At 45.9% G+C, this 14,012-nt stretch overlaps 1 protein-coding gene and 1 long non-coding RNA gene across 2 annotated transcripts; one reads left to right on the top strand and one right to left on the bottom strand.

Moving 5' to 3' along the window:
• Positions 1-2,268: 2,268 nt before the first annotated feature.
• LOC125442631 lies at positions 2,269-4,097 on the bottom strand. Its single transcript, XR_007246021.1, has 4 exons — positions 4,081-4,097; positions 3,573-3,643; positions 3,234-3,360; positions 2,269-2,417 (listed from the first exon to the last, which is right to left on the bottom strand). It is a non-coding gene; the product is annotated as an uncharacterized LOC125442631 (long non-coding RNA).
• A 6,315-nt stretch (positions 4,098-10,412) lies between these two features.
• On the top strand, positions 10,413-14,012 carry FAU (FAU ubiquitin like and ribosomal protein S30 fusion). Its single transcript, XM_048514130.1, is given in 6 exon segments — positions 10,413-10,575; positions 11,270-11,364; positions 12,454-12,598; positions 13,034-13,089; positions 13,841-13,942; positions 13,944-14,012. Coding segments are annotated over 6 exon segments (588 nt in total). The 3' UTR covers positions 13,971-14,012.

Genomic DNA, 14,012 nt, shown 5'->3' with positions numbered 1-14,012 from the left:
GTTTTGGTTTGATGAAATACTATTGAAGAAGATATATTGCTGTTCCCAGGCCACGGAACTGAGAGAGAGGTATATAAAAACCCTGGTGACCTCCTGCTTCTGTGATGGAATGTTCTCTGCCCATGGCAGGCAGATGGGCTCTCTCAAACCTGTCCCAAAGATATGCCCATTCTACTTCAGGATTTATATGGGGTACTCTTAAAAAAACAACGACGAAAAGATGGGGGATCAAACTGAGGTGTCTCAGCTGAGGAGGAGACAAGGGTCTTATACCGAGCACTTGAAAAGGTTTGCCTGTGTTGGACCAGATTGTGAGACTGACTAAATCTCTTTCCATATTCTGAGCACTCAAAAAGTTTCTCCCCTGTGTGGATCTTTCAATGCTGTTGAACAGCACCCCTCTGATTGAATCTCTTTCCACATTCCAAGCATATATAAGGGTCCTCCCCTGTGCTCTTTGATGTTGTTGAAGAACACCACTCTGGTTTTCTTTTCACACTCAGATCATTCAAAAGGTCTCTCCTTTGTGTGAGTTGTTTTATGCTGTTGAAGAATGCTGCTCTGACTGAATCTCTTTCCACACTCTGGGCATTCAAAATGTCTCTCTTTTGTGTGAGTTCTCTGATGCTGTTGAAGACCGCTATTGTAGTTGAATCTCTTTCCACACTCTGGGCATTCAAAAGGTCTTTCATTTGTGTGAGTTCTCTGATGCTGTTGAAGAGTGCTACTCCGATTGAATCCCTTTCCACACTGTGCGCATTCAAAAGGTCTCTCTTTTGTGTGAGTTCTCTGATGCTGTTTAAGACTGCTACTCTGACTGAATCTCTTTCCACACTCTGGGCATTCAAAAGGTCTCTCTTTTGTGTGAATTCTTTGATGCCTTTGAAGACTGCTATTGTCATTAAATCTCTTTCCACACTCTGAGCATTCAAAAGGTCTCTCATTTGTGTGAGTTCTCTGATGCTGCTGAAGAGTGCTACTCCGATTGAATCCCTTTCCACACTGTGCGCATTCAAAAGGTCTCTCTTTTGTGTGAGTTCTCTGATGCTGATGAAGACTGCTATTGTAGTTGAATCTCTTTCCACACTCTGGGCATTCAAAAGGTCTCTCATTTGTGTGAGTTCTTTGATGCCGTTGAAGAGTGCTTCTCTGACTGAATCTTTTCCGACACTCTGGGCATTCAAAAGGTTTCTCTCCTGTGTGGGTTCTTTGGTGCACAAGGAGCTTTGATCTGTAGCTGAAGAACTTTCCGCACTGAAAGCATTTTTGTGCTCTCATTATACTGTGTTTTTGAATAAGTACATTACCCTTTCTTCTACCAGAAAAGGTAACTTTCCTCTCTAAGCAGATTAATGCCTTCTTTCCTGAATGAGTCTTTTGGTGTTGAAAAAAATCTGATTTCTGTGAAAAGCTCTTCCCCCAGTCTGAGGAATTATAAGGTTTCTCTTCTTGATGTGTTCTTTGATGCCTCAGGAACTTTGCTCTGCAAAGGAAAGTCATGCCACACTCCAAACATTGATGGGTCTTCTTTCCACTGTGTATTTGCAAATGGATTTCATACTGGCTGTGATCTGAGAAGGTCATTCTACACTCCAAGCACTTATATCTTTCCTCTACTGTGTGGATTTCTTCATGGCAATCCCATCCTTGGCTGGGAATGGATTCATCCCTCTTCTCAGCCATGGGACTTCCTGCCTGTTTTTCCAGTTTGCTTTGATTACTAAAGTTTCCTTTCAAATCTCCATTCTTCACTGTCTCTGGCAATAGCTCATCGCTCTCTGTCCACTGCTCATCTCTTGCTGTAATAAAAATAGGGATCCTGTTAGCACCCACATCAGGAAATCTGATTTTTCCTTAAAGCTCTATCCACAGACAAAACACTTCAGTGGCTTTTTTGCTGAAGTACATTAAAGTGTATATTAATATACAATTTAAAAGGACATTAAAATCTGCTGAATTAGAATGGCTTGGTTTGCAAACTAACTATTTATACCCTTCCTCACCTGAGTGAATTCTTATATGTGAAGAAAGATCTGATTTCTGACTGAAGGTCTTTGCGCACTTCATACAATCGTACAGTTTCTCTCCAGAGGGAATTTGTCTCTCGGAAATAAGACTGATGTTCTTACTGAAGGTCTTTCTAAAGGCCACATTTTCATTCTGCCTGGAGAGGATTCCCTGGTTAGCATGGATGGCTTCATTCTTGTTTGATGTGGTTGATCTTACTTCTTGGACTGGGACTTCACAAAAGCCTCCTCCGAGGGACAGAATGGGCTTCTCCCTTCTCTGGTCTGCATGGCTTTCCTCCTGACTCTGTGGCCTGTCTCCATCCTCCAACTTTCCTTTTGAATCTTGATCCTTGGCTTTTTCCACACAGAATCCCTGGAATACTCCAACTATCTCCTCTACTTGTGCTTCTGGAAGAAAGAAAAAGGTCCAATCAGCACTAGGCAAGTCCAATCAGCACTAGGCACCACCCATTAGGAACTGCTCATTTATGGGTGAATGTTTTCTTTATCGGAATTGCTTTCCTCACAACTGATCTGCTGGTTACACCTTATCCCAGAGGGCAAAGTGGCAAGAAATCCTTCCTCCACCATTCACATTTGACTTGCCACACAGCTCTTTTGACTCTCTGTTATTGATGATTAAAGAGGACAAGTAGAAGAGAAGATTTTTATACCCTGTTTTCCTGAACCCTAATGAGCCTCAAGGTAGCTTACAAATCATATTCCTTTCCCTCCCCACAACAGGCACCTTCTGAGGTAGGTGGGGCTGAGAGAGTTCTAAGAGAACTGGGATTGGCCCAAGATCACCCAGCTCATGTGAAGAAGTCGGGAATTAAGACCCTTTTCTCCCCTCTCAGACCACAGTCAGAGGGCATCACTCTACTCCCAGAGGATAAATGTTTTCTTATGGTTGTTCACTGAGAAATTAGGATGTGGCTCCTTTCAGAGTCCTCCTGAGGGCCTTAGAGTCCCCCATTGGCTTCCGGTCAGGACACACTCTCTGGCTTGGGTGATGGCCACAACACTGCCCTCAGTTGTCCTGGGCAAACCTTGTGGCTTGGGTCACTCTATTTGGCCATGCTAAGTATTGCTTTCGCTGCCATCTCGAGGCCTCCAAAAGGGAGCAAGTTATGGAACAAGCCTCAACACAATGCATTGCTGTTCAAGATTTTGATTCATGCCTCATCCCAAAGGCAGAAATGTGTGCCTATGAAAGCTCCTTACCCAGAGAGGCCACACTCTTGAAGTTCTCCAGCATGACGCTCTTGTAGAGAGCTCTTTGGTCTGGATCCAGTAATGCCCATTCTGCCTCTCTGAAATACACGGCCACCTCCCCAAAGGAAACCAGAGGCTGTAAGAAAAAGCAGATTCGCTGGTCAGAGGACATATCAGGAAGAGATAGGATGCTGAAAGAGGGTACTCTGGGAGGCTGCATTATGGAGAGCTCACATTATTATCAGGAGTAGCATTTACAGCCTCTTGCCCTTCAGCACCAACTGCAGGAGAAAAGCTTGCCTGAGAAAGAGATGGGGAACCAGGCTGTCCCCTGCTCATCTCTCCTACCTTGGCTGGAGGTGCCGCAGCTGTTTTCACACCTCCACAAAGAGAAGGGATCAACACTCTCTCTTCACTGCCTGTGAGGGAGGGAAAAATGGAAGAAAAAGTATTAGTTTCCACTTCCTATTGTTTGCTGTGTAAATCATTCTTCATGCACTCCGTTCCCAGGGCTGTGAAATCTTTGCCCTATGTACACTCAAAAAGACTTGTAAAACTTTCTGGTACGTTGTGGGAGAGGCTCTGCTTATTCACAAGACTGAAGAGCTTGGCTGAGATTTTTCTGCTGAGCCACCTTGAGTCCCTCTAATTAAAAAGGAGCAATGTAAATATTGTAACCCATGTGTGGAACTGCTTCCATGAATTTGTCTAATCCCCTTTTATGCGCATCACAACTGCTGAACAGCAAGTGTCACCAGTTGTGTGAAGAAGCATTTCACTTTTTTCCTGACCAGAACTCTCTACCCATCAAATTCACTGGGTGTTTCAATCCCGTCCTGGAACAATGAGTCCTTACCGCGTGAGAGGGCATTTTGGGCAAGTTCCTGGTCGTGGACATGCTGCCCTTCCTCCAACTGAGCTCTTTCCCTCTCAGAGAATGTAGTTTTGATCTTCATGGATGGACCACATCTCTGAAGTAACAGTGAGGGAGACAGGTAAGAGACAGAATGAAAGACACTGAGGAATGCATCCTGCCCCATTCCCAGACTATGCACCTATCTATTAGCAGACCTAGTAGGGTTTTCCTTCAACCCTGGGTAATTATCTGGAGGGATGAGAAATTCCCTAGAAGAAGTGGAAAGAAAAGCCCTCACCTGTTCTGCCTGCCTCTTCTCCTCAGCTTGACTCAGGAGGAAACCCTCTGCCAGGGCCACCGCTTGGGAACTGGTCTCTGGACTGCATCCTCTAACCCAGTACTGCATTTCTTGGGGCAGGATGGTCAGGAACTGCTCCAGGATCACCAGGTCCAGGATCTGCTTCTTGGAGTGCCTCTCTGGCTTCAGCCAGTGTTTGCAAAGTCCATGAAGCTGACTGCAAACTTCTCGGGGAACATCAGCATCATGGTAGCAGAACTGCCGGAAGCGTCTGCAAAGTACTTCCACGTTCAGGGGTTCTTGATTCCAGATATCCGGCACACCTCTCTCCCAGAATTCAAGACCACTCCCAGCTTGGATGGGCCGGGGGGCTTTCCTTGCTCTCTTGCCTCGTCCCACTCCTTCTGGGTCCTGTTCTTCCATCTCCTTCTTCTTCTACTCAGTCGTCTTCAGCTCTGAAAAGATGCCTTTCTCAAATGGCTATGAAAAAAGAGTAGATGTAAGGCAGATGTGGGGCAGAGAGACACAAGGAAAACAAAAGAGAGAGGTGATGCTGATGCACAGTGGATCAAACCAGAAGTGCTTCTTGGGGCTTGTATTTCTGGCTCTTTAAAGATGTTACTTTAGTTTTAGGGCCTGTCCTAGGGGCTTTGGATGTGTCAGGAGATATGCCCACCCAAATCCACAGTGGTCTCCTGCTATTATAAGGCACGTGTCAATCTGACACTGGCACAGAGTGGGATTTTGTCAGGGGTGTGGTTTGTACGTGGAATGGGGCACAACGGCTGCTGGGATGAACAGGAGGTAAGGTGGCAATGAATAGACAAGATTACACACTTCAGGTTGGAAATTTGGGATGGAACCAGGGGAGGGCAGGGTACAAAGGTTTCAAGGCCACCTCCCAAATGAGCTACTTTCTACATGGAAATGTATGCATTGTAATTCCAGGCTACCTCCAGGTCCTACCTGGATATTGGCAATGCCACATAAGGGAGATGGTAGATCATAGAATCATAGAGTTGGCAGAGATCACAAGGGCCATCAAGTCCAACCCCCTGCAATGCAGGAACAATCAAAGCACTCCTGACAGATGAGGGGGAGCATAAACCAAAATCCTTACTTGGGCCTTCCTAGTAGAACCTGAGTCCAGGCCTCCCTTGCGTTTCTATTGTGTTGCTTAAGAGTCTGTAAGTCATTTGCCTGGCAAAAAGATGCTCCTCCCACTCAAACCCCAGCGCTGGAGGGAGAGTTTGGCCTTCTGTGGGTGGTGGTGGGCAGGAGGCTGGCCTTCCCAGCATGCTCTGCTTCTCTCTTCCTGTCACAGGGAAGTCACCTTGTGGTGGTGGACATTCCTGGTGTTTCCAAGGATACTGGTGCTGCTGCTGGGCTGTGTGAACCCTGGCAACATGTTTCAGAAAATTGTCCTGAGTTGGGCAGGCCTTGGACACCAGTTCATAGCTCCACAAGCATCAGGGTCTTAGGATGGGGCTGTAGATGGCTCTAATGCAGGAAGAAGTTCCCTTCCCCCGTGCCCATTTTTACTCATCAAAGCAAAAAAAGGCCTGCTGCTGTTTGCAGAATTCAAATGACCAGCATCTCATGGTTTGCTCAGCTGAGCCCCTTTCTCAAATAGTAAATAGAAGGTATGTGGTTTAAAAACTCATCCTTCTATATACATTCCTAATGTCCTAACAATGACCCCTAAGAAATTGTGTATATTTAGATATGTTGCTATTATACAATATTATACATATATTTTATGTATTTCTGAGCTTGTAAACCTTTTCTGCGTCTTCTGCTGGCTTTACGTGTCATCTGGGTCTTCCACAAAACAACCCAAAAATTCCCATTGAATGCCGTCACGCAATATATCAAGGCTGCAGTGTGGAGAGTCGTGACATGGAAAGGATATCTGTACAGAAAACCAGGTCGCCAAAGGCAGATTGGCTCCTGGGGACACTAAAAATTCAAGGGCCTGGGTCCCCCCGTGATAGACACCTTAGAGTTTTCTCTGGTGACTTTCATGCTTTTGATCAGAGGTCTGGGACTTGCAGCCTGAGATACTAGGACCACCTCTGTCTGTCATGCCGCTGGTAGGGGCTGATGGGAATTGTAGTTCCTGAACATCTGGAGAGCCGCAGGTTCCCTACCCCTGGACCAGACCAAATCTTCGATGGTGGCAAAACTCCTCAGAGCCCAGCAGCAAGATTGCTTTGTGAATGAATGGCTAAGGAGCCCTTGCAGGGGCTGGGCAGAGAGAAGAAACCATCTCACTTTTGCTTAAGGGCTGCCAGATTGAAGGGAAACATTTTTTTTTGTCTGCCTCTTGGCAACCCCCCCTCCCAAACAGTTTAGTGGATGCAGAGAAGAGAGCAAGTTAGACAAATTTCTTCTCATGTTTTGTCTCCAAAATGTTTTCACCACCGGACAGGAATGCCAAAGATTAATAAGTTACACCTCCAGCATTTCCTCTCTATTTTTGCTGTTCTCTCTAAGGTTAAATTTTATTTTCTTGGGTCAGCATCCCATGGTGCTAGCAGTGTCCTGTTTATATTTGTTGGGTTTGTTAAACTTTATAATTAGCAGAGTGCGGAATAAGAGACCATGAGACAGTTGCTGTGATTATTAAAAAAAAGAGTTTACTTACTAATAAGGGAAACGGTTTACATGGAATAAAACAAAGAACAACTTTCTATTCTAACACTAACTTGGTTACATTGCTTAGGACCACGTGAGCCCACATGGTGCCCATGTAGCAAGGCAGAGATTCATCTCTTAAGATGAATCTCAATAAAGAAGAAGCCTGTTGCTGCAGACCTTTGTGAGGATAGATCCTCTTCGGATAAGGATCCTGCTTTGTAGCCTTGAAGCATCAGCAGACAGCCTGCCCTTTCCCCTCTGAGGGGCCTTGGGACTTGGGAGAGACCCCCACGGTTCAAGAGGCAGCCAGGGCCTCGCACTCCACAAGTCCTCTTCCACTTGGCTCTGCTCCTCTACTGAACCATTAAGAATCCATTTCATAAAGCAGGTAATAATATCCCTGTCAAAACCCCTCCACCTCCACAGCATTGCAGAGTGGATTCAACTCCCAAGTCAGGGAGTGGTTTTGAGAGGGTGGTTGGTTGGGCAGGGACAAAGAAACCAAAGACTGAGGTGCCACCAGCCCCTCAGACTACCCCCTCCTCCCCCCCCCTTGTCCATACACTGACTGAATAGCCTCTGCCGCCACACGTTTCTTTCCAGATATGCCTCTGCTTCTGGCCCACAGGCCAAGCCCTCCTAAGTCCCGACCTCCTCTTAGCCTCACAGGCCAACCGATGGAGGCTGCCCCTCTGATGTCACAAACCGGGGGCAAGGTGGCGGAGTCTTCTGTGGTGCTGGATTCTGTTGGGTTGTTTAGGAGCCCAAGACACACACAGGCTGCCAGGCAAGCAGGGCACCGCCAGGGAGCCTCCCACAGCCTCGTGCCCGGGTGGGGAATGGGGAGCAAGCAACCATGAGCCAAAGGCAGGTTTGCAAGGTAGGCCAAGGGCAGCTTCCTTTGTGGGGGAGCCAGGTGACAACGTGTCAGGAGCTGGTCGTCAGAAAGAACTCGGATTCAAGGGTCCCGGCCCTGATCTATCCAGAGACTCCTCTGGCTTGGTGCTTATAAACTGGGCAGAGGAGAGTGGGGAGCTCCTTTTTGCCAGCCACTTATGCTATTTCTTTCCTTCCCTCTTGGCAGTCTTTGAGCAGTAGCAGAGAGCCAGGACACAGTTTGTGCAGAAAGTGGCAGAGTTTGCTACAAGGCCTCAAAAAATTGAGACCCTCCAGAATGCAGGTACAATAGTAGTAGTAGCAGGAGTAAACAAGCAACCAGTTCTCTTGTCTGTGAGTACTCTTGTGGGGGGACTGAGTGGTTTGGTACTTTCAGTTCCTTAGCATTTTTCAGCAGGCCAAAGAGGGCCCAGGAAAATTATCAAGCAAGGCATCTGGTTGAAGTATGAAATCATTTGGCGTATTAACTTTATAGAGCACTCAAGCACATCAGCATGGAAGACTCTTATTTTTTATTTCAGTGGGATAATGACGGAGAATAGGTCTATCACTGGTCATTTAGCCACAGTAGCTTAATTGGACCTTTGGCTTCAGAGCAGACAGCAGGCTTTGTTTACATGACGTTCCTGTCTGGCATCAGGACTGGCCAGTGCTGGATACTTCGACTGCTAGGATGAACCCCTTGATTAAGCTGTAAAACTCTTGAGCAGGGAAATTCCTGGAGATTTTGGTATAGAGTATGGGGAGGGCAGAGTTTGAGGAGCTGTTTTCTCCAGGAGAACTGATTGCAGTCATCTGAAAGTTTGTTGCAATTCTGGGAGGTAGCCAGGTGCCACCTGGAGATTGGCAACCCTACAATCCAGCAGTGATCTTCTGGGGTGCAAACAATGTATAAGTCACTTTGCTGTAAGTGGTGTCTGATGTGGCTTACAACAACAAAAATGCAATAAAGCAAAGAAATATAACCCATTGGGTGTGAGTGAAGTGCCATCAAGTTGCAGTTGATTTGGGCCACTCATAGCAGCAAAGGGACGCTCGTCCTGCACAAGTGTTTCCAGTCCAATTGGAATAATTGAAGTCAGGTCAAGGAAGGGAGCAGGCATAGTTCCCTACTTTGTGTTTTCCCCTCCCTTCTGTACAACCGTTGGAAGAGATCAATGTGGCACATGCATAAAGCAGAATCATATGTTCAATGAGTTTTCTTCCTATTTTAATTAAGGTTAACTAATTAAGCGTGCATGGGGGGAGGACACTCAGATTTTGCACCAGGCTACGTTTTCCCTAGATACGCCTCTGCAAAACACACTTTAAAAAACAATTTTTTAAAAGATTGGAAATGCCAATCAGAGGCAAGCTCCTAAGGGTAGCCGTAGCCATGTTAAATCGAATCGATTTATTCTACTGTATTCAAAAGATCACCCCATACATGTCCCTGTACCGCCCCTTCACTCAGTTGAAGGCCAAACTACTTCTGTGGGTCCCGCCTGGGTCGGTGATGCGGGAGTACTTGGAGCATTCCACCTCGGCCAGGGCCTCGACGTCTTCACGGCTCTGTCCCGCCTGGTGGAACGCCTCCTTCCGAATTGTCCACCCCGCGGTCTCGGCGAGGTTCAGCCCGTAGGGCATTTGAGACTAAGGCCGTTCCACCGGCCTTTGAGGAACCGCGCCACTGATGGTGCCTCCCCCCCTTTCATGGCCCTTCGCCTTGGCTTTTGGCCAGTCTCTGACATCTGACTCCTATTCCTCCCCTCTTTTCGCTTGGGGAGCCATAGGGTCGATTTCAAATTTGACAAGCTGGTTTTTACTTTGACATTTATTATTGCATTTTTATTGTATTATATTTATTATTTATGTATTTTATTGTATTATATTTATTATTGCATTTTTATTGTATTTCCATTGTATTGTATTTATAAGATTTTAGCTTTACTGTTTTTTTATCGAGCTTTAAAGATTTTGCCATTTTATTATGTTTGATTGTTGCACAATCACCTCGAGCTCTCGGGATAGGGCGTATAAAAATGCCTAATAAATAAATAAATAACAAATCAAATGGCCCAGGTGTAGAAAAGAGCAAGAGTCCAGTGGCGCGATGCATAAAAGACTCAACTCGGCCCTTTTTCCCAGGAATTGTTTCTTGTGAGTCAGCAGCTTCACTTCTTTCTGCCTCATATACCTCTTCAGCCCTGGTACAATTCCCCTGTCCAGAAACCCTTTGGTGTTAAGTCTTTACACGCTAATTAAACTCTTGCTCTTTTCTACACCTACAGACAAATACAGTAGAATAAATCGATTCGAGTCCAGCAAGTCCAACAAGACTTTCAAGGTATAAATTTTGGAGGGTCAAAGCTCCCTTCGTCACACACGAGGGGAATGGCCATTTCTGAGTCTTTAATCCCAGAAGTGACTATTCCTTTATCTCTTTTCTACCTCTATAGCCAAGCTGGATACGCGGATTGATGACGACACCAAGCCGACTCTCTGCGTTTACGAGAGAATGGAGAGGAAGGTTTTGCGTAACCATAGACGTTTCCTCAGTGCGCCTGCGCATCCAAAACCCCGCCCTCCCTTCGTCTGTCTGGCTCTCATCTGCGTGCGCCGAACAACCAGAAGCAGGTTCCTTTTCGCTCCGGCCTCCATCTTGGGAAGGAGTGCGGCCGGTGAGGCTGAAGGGTTTGATAAGAGGGTCGGGGGCCGGGTGAAGGGCGGAAAGTTAAGTGTAACTTTCAGGATTAAAAGAAGAATTCCGCATTCTTCTGTGGGGATGAAGCTTGCAGGGCTTTTGAAGGGGAATCTAGTAAGAGTTAAATAATTGGGACGACACGTTTTTGGGGAAAGGAGGGATGGGAGTGGACCAGTGGAAATGGTCTCCTGAGTTAAGACTTTTCGTGAAGTGGCTAATGGGAAAGGTAAGAAACATAGCAATATAAGGGATAGGGAGTCCTCATGGCCCTTTAGGGAGAAGGATCTGAAGTGGACTTCTCTATCATTACGATAATAAAAATCAGGATCTTCTCTCCTTCTATTACACTACTTGTAACATGTAGAAGACAGATTCAGCCAGGCTTGATTCTCCTCCAAAGAGGCTGGCCCTGTTCCTGTTGATGGTAATCTGTTTTTTGGAGAAAAGTAATGTTTGTCTTTGTCAAGAGCAGTGTATTTCTGGCCTCTTCAGGGGATAAGGATATAAGGTACCCTGGCTCTTCAAATGATATTATTGGCAGCTAGTGAAGCCAAGTGCTGCCACTGGTTCTGCTTCTTGGTTTCAGTGCTGGGTGTCGGTCCATCTTCCCAGGCATCAGGAGCAAAACCTGCTTATCACATTCCAATCTCACTGTTCTTTTTGCAGCACAGCTGGAACCATGCAGCTCTTTGTTCGTGCTCAGAATCTGCACACCCTTGAGGTGTCCGGGCAGGAAACAGTTGCTCACCCTAGCAGTAAGGAATTGGTCACCTACCCCCTTCGCATGCTCCCAGCTTACTCCCCCCACCATATTCTCTGTGCTTGAAGATTTATATCCTGCCTTTTAATAAAACCATCATGGCAAATTACAGCAAATTAGAAATAAACTACTGTAGATGCAATGGTGGTGGATCGCAAAATTACCAAGAGATGCTTGAGGCAATTTGATATCTCAAAAGCCTGGGTCATTACTATCCTTAATAGAGGCTTTCTGTAGTGAGCCCAAACACAGTTTCTCCGTAAACAGTATGGTGCCCACTTTAGAACTGAGGAAATGAACACCGTCAGCCCTTTGTGCATTCCTAGCTCTGTTACGCCTTTTCTAGGGAAGCTTCAAGATTTTGCCAGTTTAATTTTGTGTGCTGCTTGCTTTGGGCTCCAGATTTAGAGAGTTGAGATAGGATATATCGCCATAAAATGCGTGATTTGTAGAAGGCTTTGAAATACTGGGTGTGTTTTCTTTGTCACCCAGTTATTGAGTTGCCATGGTCCGTAGGTTGTGAATCCCTTTTCAGCCATAAAGATTGCAAAGTGATCTTGGGCTAGTTGCTTGCTTGTCTAGTCTATTCTTGCCTAGTGTATTCCTCATAAGGGTTAAAAGGAAGAGAGGAAACTTGGGGTACAAATGTTATAACTGAAACCAAGCCTTTCTTCTGAGGAAAAACATGCTTGGGAACAGGCAGTTTGGAACAGAAGTGGGCTGTGGGAATGGTTTTCCCTTTCCCAGGTTATTAGTTTTCTGCTGCAGTTTTCCTTCCTCTCCAGTTCCTCTTTTGTTTTCCCATTGGGAGTTGTAGATAGGTTTTTGTCCTTGTTCATGTATCTGTAATCCAGTTGTGAACTCAAGAGAAAATCAGTGGACAAACACACCTCTCAGCATTTCTTTGCTGCAGATGCTCAATGCTGTTGAGGAATTTGTTAGAGGGCAACAAGGCAAGACTTGCTTAAAGCTTTACTAAACATCTTTTTATGCTTCACTTTGGCCTTTATGCTGCTACTTGCATTTTGCTGCTGTGTTCATGAGCAGGCTGGTGCACTTTCTTGACCTTTCATACAGAACTTCTTCTTGTTTTAGGCTCACATCGAGGCCTTGGAGGGCATTGTACCTGAGGATCAGGTGGTTCTCTTGGGTGGGATTCCCTTGGAAGATGATGCCATCATTGGCCAGTGTGGAATCAGTGACCTCGCAACTGTGGAGGTTGCTGCACGCATGCTGGGTGGTAAGTTTGAAGTCCTGGGAGGTGTTGCAGTAAGTCTATCCAGATTGGGTGTAGCAGATGAAGAAATTTCAGCTCCCCTTTGGTTCAGGTGAACGAACTGGATGAAGGTTTGTTAGAAGATCAGAGTTGTGGATTGCCCCAGACTATGTTTCTGTAAAACAGTATGGTGAACTTGGAATACACTTTTGGGATAACTGAAAACCTTCACTATGTTAATTTCCTCTGGTTTTGCTGTCAGCCTGTTTCCTGTAAACAGGTTCAGTGTTCAACATTTAGGCCTAAGTTACACTTCACCAAGGACCAAAAGGCTTCAGCTGTCAAATAATTTATAAAAAATATTTCCTCTCAGTTTTTTGGGGGATGGGCAGAGGGGAGTTGCATTCTTGAATGCACAAATATTGGTCTCATTGCCTTGTCTTTGTCTTCTCTTTCCAGGCAAAGTTCATGGCTCCCTGGCGCGTGCTGGCAAAGTGAGAGGCCAGACCCCTAAGGTGAGCAATCAGATACAGCTGAAGTGAACATTGTGGATGGGACAGAGGCATATTTCTCCACTCTTCGGGGTCTGCTTTTGACAGATTGTTGCAGATGGCCAGCTGCCAAGTGTGGTGGCTTTTGAGGAATTGCTGCTGAGCTGCTGGTGGGAAGAAGCTGTCTGCTTCTGTTCATTTTCCTCCTTCCTTCAGCAAATGGACTGATAGTTGCCTTCTTAGCAGTCAGGCAGTGATTTTGTTTCTTCCCTATTGAGTCGGGCAAACTCCAGGACCTGGCTTGTCCTTTTGCAGCACATTGTTGAGGAGCATCAGGCCTGGCCTCCTTCCTTTCATATGGGTGGAAGCTGGTTTTCACAACTGGGAGCTTAACATAGAATAGTCATTATTCATCCTGGCTCTAGATTTCACTGGTGGTGCTGTGACTCTGTACATAAAGAACACTACACAGTTGGCAGAGCTGAGCCCTCTTGCCAGTTAAGTCCTATAGATGGTGTACCTGTTTCTGACTTCTTTGTTCCAATTGCTGTAGGGCAGGCAGAAATCCAGCGGATGTCACTTTTCCTCTCATGGGAAGATATACTGGCATGAAAGAAAGCACGGGTGGGTGGGTGGGTGGGGTGAAATGATGGTTATTTGAACTGGTAAAATGGTTCTGGGTGAAGAGTTCGGTTAAAACAGAAATGGTGAAAGGTACAGATTGGTAACATTTCTGCCCTGTGGCTTGACGCCTGCTTGATTTTTCTTCCCTAAGGTTGCCAAGCAAGAAAAGAAGAAAAAGAAGACTGGCCGTGCTAAGAGGCGCATGCAGTACAACCAGCCTCGCTGGCTAACATTGTGCCAACTCTTAAGTAAGAAAGAAGGGTCCCAATGCCAACTCCTAAATAGCACCTAGTTACCCTAATAAAGCTAATATTTGGACCACT

The sequence above is a fragment of the Sphaerodactylus townsendi genome, linkage group LG01 (assembly GCF_021028975.2).
Source record: "Sphaerodactylus townsendi isolate TG3544 linkage group LG01, MPM_Stown_v2.3, whole genome shotgun sequence".
Taxonomy (NCBI): domain Eukaryota; kingdom Metazoa; phylum Chordata; class Lepidosauria; order Squamata; family Sphaerodactylidae; genus Sphaerodactylus; species Sphaerodactylus townsendi.
This window is presented reverse-complemented; position numbering and strand designations above follow the sequence as displayed.